The sequence below is a fragment of the Neohortaea acidophila genome (genome assembly GCF_010093505.1).
Source record: "Neohortaea acidophila strain CBS 113389 unplaced genomic scaffold BDY17scaffold_4, whole genome shotgun sequence".
NCBI lineage: Eukaryota > Fungi > Ascomycota > Dothideomycetes > Mycosphaerellales > Teratosphaeriaceae > Neohortaea > Neohortaea acidophila.
This window is the reverse complement of record NW_022985513.1, coordinates 924,917-940,743: the sequence shown is the minus strand read 5'-3', so window position 1 is coordinate 940,743 and position 15,827 is coordinate 924,917. Positions and strand designations below refer to the sequence as shown.

The window sequence follows — 15,827 nt, the reverse complement described above, 5'->3', positions numbered from 1 at the left end:
CCGCGCGCTCGTGTGAAGGCGCCCATCCAGATATATAACTCGACACGCATTTGCTGCCTGCGAATGTGGTTCAATCAAATCGAAATATTCTTTGTATTTAGTCGTTCAATTAGAAAAATCCCAGTCGGCCACAATGCTGCAACACAAACTATCGGAATTCGCGCAACGCCAATCAACGCAAGGCTGCATCAAGTCTCCCGAAGCCTCGCCCAACGGCTCAACAAGAATCCAGCCCGCCAAACCCCACGCCAAGAATTGGGACCATCATTTCAGTCTCGAGGCATCAAGTCGACGTGTCTCGACGCTGAAGAGCTCTGCCAAGACACCACAAGCTGATGTGATATCCCTTGGTGTCGGGAGGCCGGCGTCGGAGTTCTATCCATGGCAATCCATGATCATGCCGGGAGCGACAGATTCTCATGGTACTCGAACGGAAGCAAATCAGGGAGACGCTGCGTTGCCGATGATCTGTACTCAAGGGGAAAGTGCGTTCGATCTCCGCACAGCATTGGACTACGGCCCATCAAAGGGGCTGGCACCGCTGCTTCGCTTCGTCCACCAACACACTAAGTTGATGCATAACCCGCAGTACATCAACTGGGATGTTAGCCTTACCTGCGGTGCAACTTCAGCCATTGAGATTCTGCTGAGAATGCTGTGCGACCGCGGCGATTCGATATTGATGGAGGAATATACTTATACGGGAGCGATGGAAGCTGCGAGGCCTCTTGGATTGAACCTCGTCGGGGTTGAGATGGATAGAGATGGCCTGGATCCGGTCGCTCTGGACAAGAGGTTGCTACAGTGGGACGTGGCGTCAGGCCCAAAGCCCAAAGTGTTGTACCTGGTTCCGTGTGGACAGAATCCCACCGGCATAACTCAACCGGAAGAGCGTCGCAGAGCGATATACGCCGTGGTGGAGAGGCACGATCTCATCATCATCGAGGATGATCCCTACTACTTCATTCGCCTGTCTGGCCCCTTCCACCACGCCGATACGACGGAGAAGCAGCATGTCACGGCCGACAAATACCTCACCGACTTGCCCCTGTCGTATCTGTCGTTGGACACAAGCGGTCGCGTGCTTCGTCTGGATTCCACATCGAAGATCATTGCTCCAGGGCTTCGATGCGGTTGGATAAGCGGATGCTCTCAACTGATTGCGGCTTTCACAGCGCATTCGGATTTCAGTACAATGGGTGCCAGCGGACCGTCGCAAGTAATGCTCTACAAACTTCTGGTGGAAAGATGGGGCCATGAGGGATTCTTCCAGTGGCTCATGCATCAGTCACGACGATATAATGAGCGTTTGAACACCACGCTCGATGCATGTCGAAGATATCTGCCCATCGAGATTTGCAATTGGACAGTGCCTGAATGCGGAATGTTTCTGTGGGTCGAAGTCGATTGGAAGAAGCATCCAAAGGCTCGGCGCGAAGGCGTTGGCATTGATTCGGCCCTCCAAGTATCGATCGAGGGCAGCGTGCACGCCAGAGCGAGAGAAGAAGGAGTGCTAGTCAGCAGCGGCAGCTGGTTTGCAGTGAGCAAGACCAACCAAGACCGCACGTACTTCCGCCTCACTTTCGCGGCAGCGCCTGGACATAAGCTGAGCCGGGCTGTCGAGTGCTTTGGAAATGCGGTCCGCAAGGAGTTTCTGAAGAAACGAAGTTGATGGAGCAGGATGCCATACGAGGAGAGGTGGAAGAGCTTACGATTTGATTGGCCGCAGGGGATGAAGGCTAGCGGAGGTGCCAGTCGGTCGGGCGCTGGAACGAGCTTCCCCTCGTATACGAGAGCCCCACGTTGTCAGCGTCTGTATGCTCTGCAAGCAACAAGCAACAAACATAGGATACCGGTACTCACTGTTCGTCAATCTCCTTAGCCAATATCTCCACAACCATGCCATTCACTCTCGATGCTGAAGTTGGCTCGGCCCTCGCCAAACTCATGGGCGGGCAAGAGCCGCCCAAGATCCCCGTCAGCCCCAAAACATCCAATCCCCCTCATCCCAGTCGTCATTCTAACAATTCTATCCCAGGCCGGCGACGTCAACGGCCGCCGCCAGCTTCTCGACGGCCTCTTCGCCGCTCTCATCAGCCTACACACCCCCGTCGCAGACGTGGAGACGAAAGACTTCCACGCGCAGGCCGAGGACGGCCACTCCATCCTGTGCCGCTGGTACACCAAAACGGGCAGCACGCCGTCCGGCTCCGCCATCGTCTACGCCCACGGCGGCGGCTACATTGCCCTGACGGTCGAGCAGTACGACCAGGTGGTGAAGCGGTACGTCTCCACCACCGGCGTGCCCTTCCTGATGGTCGACTACCGGCTCTCGCCCGAGGTGCAGGCCCCCGTGCACGTGTCCGACGTCTACGCCGGCTTGAAATGGCTCGTGGCGCACGCGGCGGAGCTGGGCGTCGATGCGCGCCGCATAGGCATCATGGGCGACAGTGCCGGCGGCGGCATCACGGCGAGCTTGGCGCATTACATCAAACTCAAGGGCGGGCCGGCGGTGGCGAAGCAGATTCTCATCTACCCCATGCTGGACGACAGGAATGTGCAGGTCGACGAGAATCTCGCGCCGTATGCGACGTGGTCGACGGACGACAATATCACGGGCTGGAAGGCGGTGTTGGGCGAGAAGCAGGGCAAGGACGGCGTGGATCCGATCGAGGCAAGCCACCCTCGCCGCCCATAGTCAGGATGACACTAATGCTGTAAATGCCAGGCCGCCGGACGAATGACTGTCAATGATGCCAAGAACCTGCCCCCAACATACATGGACGTGGGCGAGTTGGATCTGTTCCGCGACGAGGACCTGCAATACGCCGCCACGCTCGGCAAGGCTGGAGTGCCGTGCGAGTTCCACATGTTCCCCGGCGTCCCGCACGCATTTGAAGGCTTCGCGCCCGAGGCGGCCGTCTCGAAGGCGGTGATGGAGGGGCGCTTCCGCGCGATTCGGAGCCTGTAAAGCAGCCTTGCCCGGTGTCCATAGTGCAGCGCATGGCAAGGCGGACTGGAAAAGTCGAGTAGATTTGGGGTAGAACTGCTTCAATACGATCGTGGATACTATGCCCTCTACCAAAATGAACAGATCACTCGCCTACGTACCATACCAAAGAACCAAAAGATGGGGTATAATCTCGGGAAAATGAAAAAACTCCCGCCAACACCATCGCTGCGTGCCGTTCGTTCCTTCGCCCCATGTGTCCCCATCGCCCAATCCGAAAACCCACCAGAGCCCTGGGGATTGGCAGCCCGAATCCCCTCAAAACGGCGCCCTCGCATCGAACAATTTCTTCGGCGCACTCGGCTCATCGTCGCCCTCAGGAAACCAAGCCGAATCCCACTGCACCAGATCCGCCGCCCAAGCCAAATCTCCGTCCGCCTCCGTCTTCTTCTTCTGCTCTTTCCCCTCCGCCCCCTCTGCAACCTCCTCCGATCCAGCATCCAGCATCGCAGTATCACCATCGCCGCTGGCCTCCTTCGGCGTGTCTAGCCCCAATTGCTTCAACGACAGAATCTCCGGCACCCCGGTATCGCCATTCCCAAAAGCATCCCACTCGAGATTGATACGCAGCCTTTCCGACTGCGAGATGTCGCTGGAATGACTGCTGCCGCTGGGCGTGAGCTCGGGCGACACAGACGAAAGGTCAAAGCCGGCTCCAAAGCCCCAATTGGTGACGTCCAGCATGTCGGAGAAACCATGCACGTCTTCCCAGCCGCTCTGATTGGCGAGATCGGTTGGCAGATTCGAAGGGAACAAGGAATCCAGAGCAGAGGCGTCCGGCTCGGGGGCGTCGGTTGATGCGGTGGAGGGCAGTTCGAAGCCAGTCTTGCCGGCCACGAAGTCCAGGAGCGTCTTCTTTTCTTCCGGTGATGCAGTCGTCGCATCGGCCGGCTTCGCTCCCTCGGTTGCTTTTTGCCCAGCTGGCGTTGCAGCCGCTTTCGTCCCTTTGACCAACGATGCGGGCGTTGCAGGAGTAGTGCCATCCTTGCCACTCGGCGTCTGAGCGCCGCCTTTGCTCGCAGGCCGCACGACGGCTGCACGAGGTTGAGCTGGAGCCTTGGCCGCCTTCTTCTCCGGCAAGGGCTTGCCGTCCTCGTCCACGCCCAACGCACTGGCCATGTTGTCTACCAAGAACTTGAGGGGATCCGCAATCGGCTGGTGCTCGGAAGCCTTGTGCGCCTTCAACTCTTCCTCTGTATGGAAGCCATATATGGCCGCTTCACAGAAGATCTCGTCGCACGTAAACTTGGGCTTCTCGGGCTCGGCGGGCTTCTGAGGAGGCGGCGCTTGTGGAGGCTTGACCGCTCCTGCTTCCATCGCTTGCGGTTTCGTGTCGACCACGCTCGGACTGCCGGCTTTCGATTCTTGGCTGTCGCCAGTCTTCCGCTTCTTCTGCGCGGGTATCTTCAGATTGAACTCGGTCCGGGGCGCCTCGTATTTGGGCACTCCATGAGGACTCGGCGAGCCCCAATCGAATTTCTTTTCTTCGGTGGGCGCAGGTGGTGCTTTCGTGCTTGCCGAAGCCTTGCGACCCTGTTGTGACGCCTTCCTCTCTGGCGGCGGGGGCTTCACGGGTGGCTGCGGTAGTGCCTGCTGCATTGAATGCGGCGGTGCCTGCTGCTGCGGTTGTGCAGGTGTGCCATCTTGCTTGATCTTCACCTGCTTCAGGGCGGTCAAGTAGCGATTCATCACCATCTCCATCTGCCGCATATCCACAGGTCCAAGAGCAACATACTCCTTGGGTGTACCCTCGGCGTCGGCGAAATTTGTCACAGCTAGAACTCTGCACCGCATGGCTTCCTTTACCGATTCCTCACCCAGAGCTCGCAGGGCGAGCAAGTACGTCCTCTCAAGGTTCAGGATGGGTAGCCACAGTTTCTTGATACTCGCCAAAACCTGCTCTCGCGCTTGAGCGTCGAGCTGGATCGGGGGACCTTTGGGATTGGCGGCAACGACGCCCTGGTACAGCTCACGGATTTTCGTCCGCTCCTCCGGAGTAATTGGCATTTGTGCATTGACTTGCGGGGCTTGATTGGGCTGTTGCTGGAAAGGGGCGGATGCTTGGTTCGGTTGCGGTGGTTGCTGGGCGGCGCCTTGCGCGTTCTTGGGCCCTCCCATCTGTCGGTACTTTTGCATAATCAATAACCTCTGTTCCATGGGCATTTTGTTGAGTTCTTCGAGACTCGGAGGGCGTGCAGCAGCTTGACCTTGTCCTGGTGGACGCTGCACTCTGTTCATTTGCATAGCCGCTGTCGGTGCTGGACCATTGGGATTCGGTATTTCCATCACATCGTCCCCACTCGGCTGTGAGCGCTTCTGGCCCTGAATCTGTCTGTTTGGCTGTGGCTTAGCCTCCTGTTGGACTTGTTGCTGTTGTGCGGGTGGTGGCGCTTGCCGCTGTTGAAGATGCTGCTGCTGCTGGAGTTGCTGCTGTTGCTGAAGCTGCTGCTGATTTCCTTGCTGAAGGACATTGGTCTGCTGTTGTCCACCTCCCAACATTTGCTGGCCATTCTGCATCTGATTCCGCATATTCTGCTGCTGCTGAAGCGCCGCTTGCCGAGCGAGATCAAACTTCCTTCCCATGATAGCATTGCGTATGTCATCATCAGAGAGACCTCTAGCGGCCGGAACATTCTCTCGGAAACGTTGTATGTCCAACTGGCTGGGCTGTTGAATGCCGATTTGCCTCATCTGCTGGGCGTTCAGATTTGAAGCAGTAACGCCGTCCTGAATTTGCTGCGAATTCTTTGCCTGCTGGTTCACGGGCGCCTGCGGAGGCTGTCCATTTGGCACTGATTCCGGCCGTGCGACAGGCATCTGCTGCTGACGTTGCTGTTGTTGCTGCGAGGGCGGCTGCTGTTGCTGCTGCTGCTGAGCGGCCGACATAGCTTGGAGTCGCTGTTGAAGATTTTGCAGCGCCACTCTCTGCTCTTCAGGACGACTTTCGAACCATGAATTCTGCGCCTGCTGCACCCTCAAAGACGTGTTGGGAGGTAACATAGTATGATTTTTCAAGATATGTTGCTTCAGCGACCCCCAGTCGATGATGTTGTCCGGAACTTGGATGCCAAAAGTGTTCAACATCTGCCGGGGAAAGGGCCGCAAGTCAAAGGCCTTCGCCTTGAACTGGGCTTGTTGCGCACGCATTTGGAGCGACGGGTCGGTCGAGCCTTGTTGTGAGAGCTGCTGCTGATTATTCGCCGGAGGTTGCGAGGGAAATCCCGCCATCGCTGAATTGATATTGGGAGGCATCCCAGCCATAGCCGCTGCATTGCCCATTTGCATAGCGTTCGGATTGATGCCCTGTTGCACAGCACCGGCAGCTCCTTGCTGAGGATTCCCGACATTCGCATTCTGATTCTGCTGGCGAGCGGCGAAGCTGGCCAGGACCTGGTTGACTTGCTGAGGGGGCAATCCCGCGAGCTTGTCCCGGATCTGTTGCGGCAATGCGTCGATGACTTGCTGCCGTTGATTGTACACCTGACCGCTCTGCATGTTCTGATTGAGCATGTTCTGATGATGCTGGATCACCTGGTTTGCTCCGTTGCCTGGCTTCTGTTGTACAGGCTGGGCGCGATTCTGCTGAGGCGTCGCCTGTGCTTGCTGCCCTGGTGGTACCATTGGCCGATTGAGCATGTTCATCGCGGGGCTGTTGACTTGCGCTCCATTCAACGCATTCGGCGCATTGAGCGTGCCTGCTGGGCCTCGTAATTGTTGCCCTTGCTGCTGCTGCTGTTGCTGTTGCTGCGCCATGGACTGATTGGCCATTTGGTTTTGCTGCAATTGCTGCCTTTGCTTCTCACGCTGCATCTGGATCATCTGTTGTAGCTGCTGCTGATTCACCGGCTGCCCGTTTTGAGAGAGCATCTGCGGATTCATGCCCTGCGGCATATTCGCCTGTCCCCCGACCCCAAGATTCGGATTGTTACTCGCCGGGACGACTTGCTCACCGGACTCTTGTAGCTTGATGGCGTTTGCTTGTTGCCCGAGCATGCCCGTAAAGTCGAACCCGCCCGCACCGGCCTGTGCATTCGCAGTTTGCATGTTCGCAGCGGGCATGGGGTTGCTGCCGTTCTGAGGAGCGCCGCCTTGTTGGGCCATCTGGAGAGCTCTCATCTTGGTCAGTCTGTCCTTGGCCTGGATCAAGAAGAAGCGGACAGCCGGGTCATTCTGCGCGAGAAGCTGTGGCCTTTTCTGCTCGTCGTATTGGCTGAGAAAGTGATTTCGAATGGCGGCCTTGTGCTCTTCCGTGGCTTCGCTAAACATCTTCCTCGCCATTGCCCCGATCTCAGCTTGAGACGGCTGAGGCGGCTGAGACTGAGACTGCGCAGTAGGCTGCACCATGTTCGAAAGCTGCCTGGTCATCTGAGGCATTTGCAACGTTGACGGATCCAGTGTGTTGTTCTGCTGGGCTTGTTGTTGCGCTTGCTGATGCGCTTGCTGCTGGGCCTGCTGCTGTGCTTGTTGCTGTGCTTGCTGTTGGGCTTGCTGTTGGGCCTGCTGCTGGGCTTGCTGTTGGGCCTGCTGCTGGGCTTGTTGCTGGGCTTGTTGCTGGGCTTGCTGCTGGGCTTGCTGTTGAGCTTGCTGCTGGGCTTGTTGTTGAGCTTGTTGTTGAGCTTGCTGCTGAGGTGGCAGTGGCGAAGCCTGCATCGGGCGTTGCAGCTGAGCGTTGAAGTTCTGGTTTTGTTGACCACCCATAGTCCCGGCATTTTGCATGTTTACCCCCATGTTCGCAAAGTTGTTCATGTTCATGCCAGTCATGCCGGGGTTCTGCATGAAATTCATCCCCGCCATGCCATTGTTGGGAGGCATGACATAGTTTTGCATGTTCATCTGCATCCCAGGCATCTGCGTCGCGGCCTGCATCTGCTGTACGCTTTGCGCCCTCCTCACCTGGACTTCCGCCAGCTTTGACGATATCTTCTTCATGTACTCTTCTTTGGTGGAGGAATCGTGGATGCAGCGCTCCTCGAAGATCTCGGCGGTTTGAAGACACTTGGACATGTCCTGGTGGAGGAGTCGCAGAGCGGTCACCCTGCCAAACGGTTAGTTAGCACGAGGAAGGGGGTGAGGCGTCGAGGCCACATACAATTGCATTATCCGCTCCGCCCTTAGGCGTGGCTCGAAGGTAGTCTGCCAGCCGCTGGGAAGGGTATGCGCCTTATTCTTCAAGTTGGTCATGATGACAGCATGCAATTGCTGGTCGCGATTGCCCGACTGGGGACGCTGCATGCCTTGCGCGACGTTGCCGCCGGCTTGCTGCATCATGTTGTGTGGACGCTCCATCGCTCCTCGGCGGGGCCAAAGACACCTTTTGAATGTTCCGACGGGCTAACACATGGAGCCGTAAGGGAAGAAGGGAGCGGCGAAGCAGTACCCGAGGAGAATCAGAGGTGGTAGGCGAAGGCCTCGCGAGCTGCGTAGAGAGGGGTTTCGGTGTGAAGGAGGATGTCGTGGGGAGATGATGGCGACGGTGAGCAGATTGTCAAAGGGAGCAGCGAAAGCGTGGAAACCGCTCAGGGTAGCAACAGGCCGCTCTCCCAAGCATCACCCCCGAGCAGCATGGAATATTGTCCAGTGGATGTCAAGAGTGTGGGGCGAAACAGAGCAAGAATTGGGCGCACAGTGAGCGGCGGATTAATGCGCAGGACGAAAGTGAGGCTGCACGTGGCTGAGCGAGCGGGCGGCGGCAGCGGGCGGGCCCGGGGCCAAAGGTGGAGGCACCGGGATGCTGCGTGCACGAAGCAGGGTGGGAGAGTGCAGTGTGGTGGGAAGGAGAAGTGCTGCAGAGGGAGCAATGTGACTGTCTGCGAGAGATTGCAGGAAGACGAGGGCAGATTGTTGCCGTATCGTGCCAGGTCGGAGTCTTGCTCGTGCAGGGTGCTCGGTAAATTAGGGCGACGCTAAGCCACAAAGGGCGGAGTGCAGGTGATGTGCAAGATGAGGTGAGGTGGGGAAGCGCCAACCACTGCGGAGCGTCGGAATTCTGGCTGACTACACTCTTTCATCACGAAAAGGACACTCCCTGTTTCCCTTTCTCGGTCAAGCAGCGCGGATCAATCCAAAGCAAAGACGATATTCACTCGGTGGTCAAGAGAGCGAGTTCTCGAGACTGCCGCTGGTTCCACGCATCGCCGCACCTCTCGCGCAGGGCCAAATCGAGGTTTCATGTCTGTCACCGGACATTGACGCAAACGTTCGTCTGCCTCACAGTCCGTCAGCTCCTTGCATACCTACCTACCCGACCTGCACAATACACCGTCACCCGATGGAAACAATATCTTTGCTACGAGCGTAGACTTCCCTCGCACGCGCATGTTCAGTTGTATGCTCACCACCATGTACCTGGAATCAACAGTCCCAAATAGGCATTCTCGCGCCGAAGTTGTTGAGACCATGCGTCGTTTGTTGTCTGCGGCCGTCGAGCCACCAGCGTCCGACCTGGTAGTGCTTATTCACAAGTACGGCAATGCACCAACAGTAAGCAGATGGCGGGTTTTCCTTTATATGTGGAATTTCTTCTTCTTCTTCGCCGTCGTCTTCTTCCTCCCGCTTATTCATGAATCTCATTTAAGAACAAGACCGTTGCACACACGATAGTCTCTCAGCGTCTTTCCATTCCACCATGGCCAGACAAGAAGTATACTCGTTGGACAGAGATGCCGAAGAGTCAGATAGGTATGTTGGCAGGACCCAGACTCCTCCTCACCATCCTGCTAAACGAGTGCAGACTCAACTACCAAAACACATTCCTGAACAGGTTGGTACACGCACACACTGCATCCATCACACACGGCTCAACTCACACCCCATTTCAGGCTCGTGGGCCATCTCATTTCTCCGGCCATTCAAAAGAACCTCCCATCCGCTCCGGCCGTCGCAGACATCGGGACCGGAACCGGCGCCTGGCTCCTCACTACCTCCAAGGAACTCCCGACACAGGCCAAGCTGCACGGCTATGACATCTCCGACGCCCAATTCCCTGCCCCCGGCCAACTCCCTCAAAACATCACCCTCACCACGCTCGACGCCAAAGCACCCGCCCCGGTCCACTTGCACGGTCAGTACGACCTAGTCCACCTTCGCCTGCTCAATGCTGCCATGCTCCCCGAAGACTGGTTCAAAGTCGCCACCCACGCCTGGAGCCTGCTGAAGCCCGGCGGCGCACTGCAATGGGTGGAAGGGAACTTCCGCAACCTCAACGTGGTCTACCAAAGCGAGCGAAACACCAAGACGAGCGCACTCAGCCGCGGCGTGGATCTCACCACCCGGCCACGACCGCATTTCGACTGGTTCGTTGACCATCTGCCCGATGTGTTGCGGTCTGTGGGCTTTGAGGTCGTTGAGCAGCAGGTGCTGAGCAGCGATCGGCTTCCCCAGGACCGAATGGAGTGGAGCCATATCGCTACCGGCGCTCTGCACGCCATCATGCGTGGGAATGCTCGGATGGGTGTTGAAGGCGCACTGACGGCGGAGGAAGCGAAAAGTCTGGCGCAGGAAATGCGCAAGGAGTGTGATGAGGGGGCGTATTTCAGAGTCGACACTTACGAATTTGTTGCCATTAAGAAGTGACGAATAATCTTGTGGAAAAGAGGATAGGAGGATGGAAATGAAAGACTTGGATCGCTGTGAACATCAATGGAAGGAATCGATGCGGTTTTGAGCGCTATCTGAAGTCGCTGGTCTGTCGTCGACCATCCGTCTGAAGACAGTCAATCACGGAGGCTTCCTGACCAGCCCGGACTGGACTTCGTTCCGAGAGTTATCATCACTCCACTTCAGCGCAGGACCACTTAATACTCTCCAGCGGCAACTTGGGGGAACTCAAAGTTCACACCCTTGCCCGTCAGTCGCTTGTACACCTCGGAGTAGGTGTCAAGACGGTAGTCCACGCCACCCCTCTCCTTCTCGTCCAACACCACCTTCAGGATCTTGCTCCCGTCCTCCCTCGTTCGGGTCCTCTTGCCCACGATCTCCACCGGGTAGACGAGGTCGCCGAGGATCGCATCGTGAACGGCGGTGAGCGTGCGGGAGCGAGGTCGCTTCTGAGTCTGCGATGTGCGGCTGCGGTTGCTACGCTTCGGGCGGGGAAGGATGCGGCGGGAGGCGATGATGAGCACGTGGCGGTCAGAGAACTTCTTCTCGAGCTCACGGGTCAGGCTGAGAAATCTGATTAGCCTGGCGAGGGTTCGCTACTTGAAGATAGGGGTGCTTCAGTAATTACCGTTGCTGGGAACGATGCCATCCCGGAAGGAGAGGCACGGGAACGAAGATGACGATTGCCTTCCTGCCATGTCCGACCTCGATCTGTGTAAGAGTCCTGGTGTCAGCGTTGTTTGCTGCCCAGTGCCCACCGCCTCTTCTAGAAATGTCGAGGTCGAATGCTTGTAATGCGAGTACGCCGCGGGGTCCGCGAGGCCTGGATTGGGTGTTGATGATCATCTTACCTCACGAGCCGAAACGAATTGAAGCGGGCGCAGAGCGCTCTTCATATCCGGGATGTTGGTCTCGAGCTCATACAGCGCCGTGGCGATGTTGGTCTCGATTTCCGAGGGCTTGGCCCGCGAGGGGCTGTTGGCAGCGATCTTGTTGAGCGCTTGCTGAGACATGTTGATGGTAGTTGGCGAGGATGTCGTCGGGATTGACTCTGTCTATGAAATTTGTTCCAGCCGTTTAGTTTTCCCAAGTGCGGTCCGCCAAGACTTCAGCGGGCATCCGGATCAATTTTGATGCGAGATGAAGCTATCGCCATTTTGGGATTAGAGTGAAACCTTCGCTAAATGAGTGGGAGATCTGAAGAGTTGACACTCGTGCAACAACAAAACCGCGCAGAACTCATCGCTCCCGCCCTCACACCACCCCCGAGTGTTCCCCACGACCAGGCAGAGGCGACCGGGTACTAAAGTGATCGTCAGGCACCCCGCGCGACCTCCGTTGCTCGGGCCGACTCGAAAGCAGTCAGTCTTGTCCCCCCTCGGCCCCCGACGGGTTGCGCCAATACGAAGAGGAGCATGCAAGCAAACAATTCGGCAGCAACGGGATGAATGGGAGCAAGTCACCTGGTCCGACTACGCGGTCAGGCGATTCTAGTGGGCCCAATGTCGATGCGCCAGCCGCGGCAGATCGCGATGCTGGCGCGTTGAAGTCGGAAGAGCAGTCGGCAAGCACGCTACCTGCGCCAGTCACAGAGAGCGAGCTCGACGGGTTGCCCGATGCGCCTGCTTCAGGAGCGGCGGAAGACTCGGCCGTTAATGGCGCAGACGACGATCCCGCTTCCGAGGCAGAAACTCTCATCGACAGCCCCGTGAAGCGGAAGGAGGCCGCGAAGAAGCAAAATGCCTCTACTGCTGCCTCCAATGCTAAGCGCGAGAAGGCGCAGAAGAGTCGCATCGGTAGCCTGCCCGTTCCAAACGAGGACGACGATGATCTCGGCTCTGCTGCATCGCCCATGCCGAGCACCGAAATCAGCACGGGCAAAGCGACACCTAGCGCTGGCGCGCACGATGAAGACGAGGATGCCGAAGGCAGCGATGACGATTTGAGCTCGGCGCGATCTTCCCCTGATGCTTCGCGCGCGAGTTCAAGATCAAGGGCTCTGTCAGAGAACCCATCGAGGAAAGACACTAGCCCACCCAATCCGCGCAAAAGAAAACACCGTGCGTCTTCTGTCGATAACCTCTTGAACACCAAACGACGGAGCATGGACCCCCCTGCTCGACGAAGACTGAGGGGGATGCATTCAGAAGACCCCTCTGGCAAAGCAGACAGATCTCCATCCCCAAAACCTAGGGGACACCGCAGGGCGATCTCCACCCAGTCTGGTTTGGGTGGTCATGCAGATGGCGAAGGACGAAAGCGCAGAGGAAGCCAGTTCCCTGTTCGTGAACCGAGGTCTGCAAAGACGTGGGAAGAGTCCGACGCCTCCTCCGAGACCACCTCTCGCGGGCAGGACGACTACAGCCGGCCCCAACGCGGCGTTGGAAGATCTACGTCGATTCCAGGTGCCCGCACCGCTGGGCGTGAGCACAAACGACACGTCAACAAGTATGGGTTCACCCGCCTCGCTGAAGCTTGTGAAGCTGGCGACCTCGACCTGGTCAAGGAGCTCTTTGACAAGGACCCAGACGCCGTCGAGCTCGCAGAGTTTGCCGGTAACAAGCCTCTGCAAATTGCCGCCCTCAATGGTAACGCCGAAGTGGTGGCCTATTTGATCGAACAGGGTGCTCAGACTGATTGCGCCAACGTGGACAAAGACACGCCCTTAATCGATGCGGCCGAGAACGGACACCTGGAAGTTGTCAAGCTTCTTCTCGAAGCCGGCGTCGATCCCCTACGCCAAAATCTAAAGGGCCAACAAGCTCTTGATGTAATCACCGACGAGACCGAAGACGCTACAAACATTCGCGCCGCCCTGCATTCCGCAATAGAAGACTGGACCAGCAACTCGGCGAAGCAACGGCGGGAGGAGGAAGAAGAGGAAGTGCGACACTCCCACCCGCCGCGCGTCACGTCGAAAGAATTGCACTTCATGGCACGCTCGTACGAGAATCTGCTCAAGCTAGTGCAGAATAACGATCGCACCGGCGTCCAGGAATTTCTCGCCGCGCGCGTGCCAGTGGACAACACAGTCATCGCTGCCGCTGCCAAGACGGGCGACGTGTACCTGGTCAACATGCTTCTGGCGGAGATGGATGAGAAGAAGCTGAGGCAGAAAGCGGAGAAGCCCATGTTGGCCGTGCTGGGGAGCAGCCATTTCGAAATGGTCAAAACCCTAACGGAGATGGAATGGTTTGATCCGCTGTGGCGCGACCGAAGAGGAAAGACGTGGATGGAGCTGGCAGAGGAGAAGAACGGGCCGGCGTGGAGGCGGGAGAAGGAGTTGATGAGAGAACTTTCCGAGAAAGCGAGCCGCAACAAGGAGAGGCGAAGCTCTAGCCCTGTTACTAAGCGTGACAGCGGTGGTCGGAGGAAGGTGCAGCAGCAGCCGAAGATCGAGGAGCATGACGAAAGTGAAGATGATGAGATGGATGACAATGCTGGGGGCAATGCAAGGACAAGGAACAAGAGGAGGCTCATGAGTCGGAAAGATCTCAGGACTGCTAAAAGCAGCTCTGCAGCCTTGGATGAAGATTCAGGCGAGGTCTCATCCGAGGAGGATGCGCCGGGTGAGGTTGACGAGGAGGAAATGCCAGAGGTCAAACCGCAGGAGACCCCCAGTACCGATACCCGCCGGCGTCTACGCACCAAGAGTCAATCTGGCTCACCCGAAGTTACTCCCAGGACTTTGAGGAGAAAGCGAGCTTCATCCAACGCCATGCCTACCGTGAATGAGGAAGATCAGGAGAATGCAGAGCCCTCGAATACTGAAACCATCCATGTGGCGCACACAGCGGAGAATGACAATTCGAAGGAAGCCAAAGCTGCGCTTGATCTGGCCAAACACGCCGACGAGAAGAGAAAAGAAGAAGAGGCTGCAGAGCTTGAAGCTACGCAAGCCCAGGAGGCGGCTGAAAGACAGGCCGAGGAGGAGAAGCAGAAGGCCGAGACTGCAAAGATGGAAGAGCTTGCTCGACAGGATGCCGAACGGCAAGCTGAAGAGGCACGCAAGGCGGAGGAGGAGAGGCTACAGCGCGAGCTCGAACGAGAAAGGGAAAAGGAAGAAGAGAAGCGCAAGTACCGAGGGGAAGTCCTTGATGCCCTACCGAAGGCTGTCGCAAAGTCTCTCGATCCCGAGTCTGCTTCGTTACTGCTAAACGATGCGGAAAAGAAGAGATTGGTGCAGTACTTTACTCCCCTCCGGGTGCTCGCCGAACATGATGGCTCCCCACAGCAGCAGTTCTGGCTACTCAACATCCAAGTCGCGCCGCTGCTCGGCCGCTCTGGTCTGCAACTCTTCTTCGATTCCGACTATCCCGACTACGAACAATGTCTGCCGTCTCAATGGGACACGTCTGAGCTTGCGCCAAGCGACTGGCTTGAAATCGACAATTTCCTGGCCCAGCTTCCCTTCGATACATCCAGACCATCTGATCCGAACGGGGAAGGCATGAGCTTTGACGAGGAAATCAAGCAGGCGTCGGAGCGCCACAACGCCTACCTCGAAGCGAGAAAGACTCTCCGAGACCCCAGCTGCAAAGCGAGACTGCGCCGCGTGCGAGTCAAAGACGTCTCGGACAATCTGCAGCCCTTGTGCAAGGACATGAAGTTTGAAGTCGAGTTCGTCGGCCCTTCCACCAAGCAGCGACAACAAGCTATGAAGCAGCTCGAAATCCAAGACACGCAGGACTTCGTCGGGCGCATGAAGGCGTTTTGGGAATCCGCACTGCCGCCTCGCGTTGTCAGCTCGCTGGCCGAGATCGAGGCCCTTGCCGATGGGCGCTCGGCGAATTATGAAGGCGCGAGATCTACGGACGTTGTGGTGGTGCACGAGAAGTAGGAGCTGTTCGCTCCAATTGGTGACGCTGGTGTCTGTACGTACCTTACCTTGGTGGAGAATATTGTTAGGCAATACCTGATGGCGTGCACCTGGCGTCAGATTACAATCGCCGTCACAGCAGATGTAACGCTCATCATACACTTTGGCAATCCTTCGTTCGCTGTCCGCCGTCCAAGGCTGATTGAGAGCGGGCAACTTTCAAGGCGTACATGCTCTGGTGGGGTACCTTCCTAATCCGGGCAAGGCGCCATAGGTGAATTAGTAATTCGTACTGACCTCATCCGTCCTCTGCCGTTCCATCCTCCTCGTTGCCTAGTATAAACTCTTCGACCATTATTTCCCAGCCACAACAGAAGGACTGACAGCGGTCTATAGCATTCA

The 15,827-nt window shown here is 57.2% G+C and overlaps 6 protein-coding genes across 6 annotated transcripts; 4 read left to right on the top strand and 2 right to left on the bottom strand.

Moving 5' to 3' along the window:
* Positions 1–89: 89 nt before the first annotated feature.
* BDY17DRAFT_295312 (aromatic amino acid aminotransferase) lies at positions 90–1,797 on the top strand. The gene has a single exon (XM_033733273.1). The coding sequence runs from the start codon at positions 134–136 to the stop codon at positions 1,670–1,672; it is 1,539 nt and encodes a 512-aa protein (XP_033590828.1). The 5' UTR covers positions 90–133; the 3' UTR covers positions 1,673–1,797.
* Position 1,798: 1 nt separating this feature from the next.
* Positions 1,799–3,072, top strand: BDY17DRAFT_295310 (alpha/beta hydrolase domain-containing protein). The gene is made up of 3 exons (XM_033733272.1): positions 1,799–1,977; positions 2,039–2,674; positions 2,729–3,072. Exons 1-3 carry the CDS (start codon positions 1,900–1,902, stop codon positions 2,969–2,971), a joined length of 957 nt encoding a protein of 318 aa, XP_033590827.1. The 5' UTR covers positions 1,799–1,899; the 3' UTR covers positions 2,972–3,072.
* Positions 3,073–3,136: 64 nt separating this feature from the next.
* Positions 3,137–8,411, bottom strand: BDY17DRAFT_124883 (uncharacterized protein). The gene is made up of 2 exons (XM_033729347.1): positions 8,100–8,411; positions 3,137–8,045 (listed from the first exon to the last, which is right to left on the bottom strand). Exons 1-2 carry the CDS (start codon positions 8,294–8,296, stop codon positions 3,269–3,271), a joined length of 4,974 nt encoding a protein of 1,657 aa, XP_033590826.1. The 5' UTR covers positions 8,297–8,411; the 3' UTR covers positions 3,137–3,268.
* A 1,153-nt stretch (positions 8,412–9,564) lies between these two features.
* Positions 9,565–10,693, top strand: BDY17DRAFT_124835 (S-adenosyl-L-methionine-dependent methyltransferase). The gene is made up of 3 exons (XM_033729346.1): positions 9,565–9,688; positions 9,741–9,770; positions 9,829–10,693. Exons 1-3 carry the CDS (start codon positions 9,636–9,638, stop codon positions 10,580–10,582), a joined length of 837 nt encoding a protein of 278 aa, XP_033590825.1. The 5' UTR covers positions 9,565–9,635; the 3' UTR covers positions 10,583–10,693.
* Positions 10,694–10,803: 110 nt separating this feature from the next.
* Positions 10,804–11,619, bottom strand: BDY17DRAFT_323122 (ribosomal protein S7e; the record flags this gene model as incomplete). The annotated part of the gene is made up of 3 exons (XM_033736952.1): positions 10,804–11,170; positions 11,235–11,317; positions 11,458–11,619. 3 exons carry the CDS (start codon positions 11,617–11,619, stop codon positions 10,804–10,806), a joined length of 612 nt encoding a protein of 203 aa, XP_033590824.1.
* Positions 11,620–11,828: 209 nt separating this feature from the next.
* Positions 11,829–15,761, top strand: BDY17DRAFT_295304 (uncharacterized protein). The gene has a single exon (XM_033733271.1). The coding sequence runs from the start codon at positions 12,051–12,053 to the stop codon at positions 15,444–15,446; it is 3,396 nt and encodes a 1,131-aa protein (XP_033590823.1). The 5' UTR covers positions 11,829–12,050; the 3' UTR covers positions 15,447–15,761.
* The last annotated feature ends 66 nt before the right edge of the window (positions 15,762–15,827 follow it).

What these genes read in the sequence shown, in the direction of transcription:
- BDY17DRAFT_295304 (XM_033733271.1), top strand. Translation starts at nt 12,051, where the DNA reads ATGAATGGGAGCAAGTCACCTGGTCCGACTACGCGGTCAGGCGATTCT.
- BDY17DRAFT_124883 (XM_033729347.1), bottom strand. Translation starts at nt 8,296, where the DNA reads ATGGAGCGTCCACACAACATGATGCAGCAAGCCGGCGGCAACGTCGCG. An exon ending in GCGGAGCGGATAATGCAATT is followed by an intron (nt 8,046 to 8,099) that starts GTATGTGGCCTC and finishes ACCGTTTGGCAG; the next exon opens with GGTGACCGCTCTGCGACTCC.
- BDY17DRAFT_295310 (XM_033733272.1), top strand. Translation starts at nt 1,900, where the DNA reads ATGCCATTCACTCTCGATGCTGAAGTTGGCTCGGCCCTCGCCAAACTC. An exon ending in AAGAGCCGCCCAAGATCCCC is followed by an intron (nt 1,978 to 2,038) that starts GTCAGCCCCAAA and finishes ATTCTATCCCAG; the next exon opens with GCCGGCGACGTCAACGGCCG. An exon ending in ACGGCGTGGATCCGATCGAG is followed by an intron (nt 2,675 to 2,728) that starts GCAAGCCACCCT and finishes TGTAAATGCCAG; the next exon opens with GCCGCCGGACGAATGACTGT.
- BDY17DRAFT_295312 (XM_033733273.1), top strand. Translation starts at nt 134, where the DNA reads ATGCTGCAACACAAACTATCGGAATTCGCGCAACGCCAATCAACGCAA.
- BDY17DRAFT_124835 (XM_033729346.1), top strand. Translation starts at nt 9,636, where the DNA reads ATGGCCAGACAAGAAGTATACTCGTTGGACAGAGATGCCGAAGAGTCA. An exon ending in GATGCCGAAGAGTCAGATAG is followed by an intron (nt 9,689 to 9,740) that starts GTATGTTGGCAG and finishes AAACGAGTGCAG; the next exon opens with ACTCAACTACCAAAACACAT. An exon ending in CAAAACACATTCCTGAACAG is followed by an intron (nt 9,771 to 9,828) that starts GTTGGTACACGC and finishes ACCCCATTTCAG; the next exon opens with GCTCGTGGGCCATCTCATTT.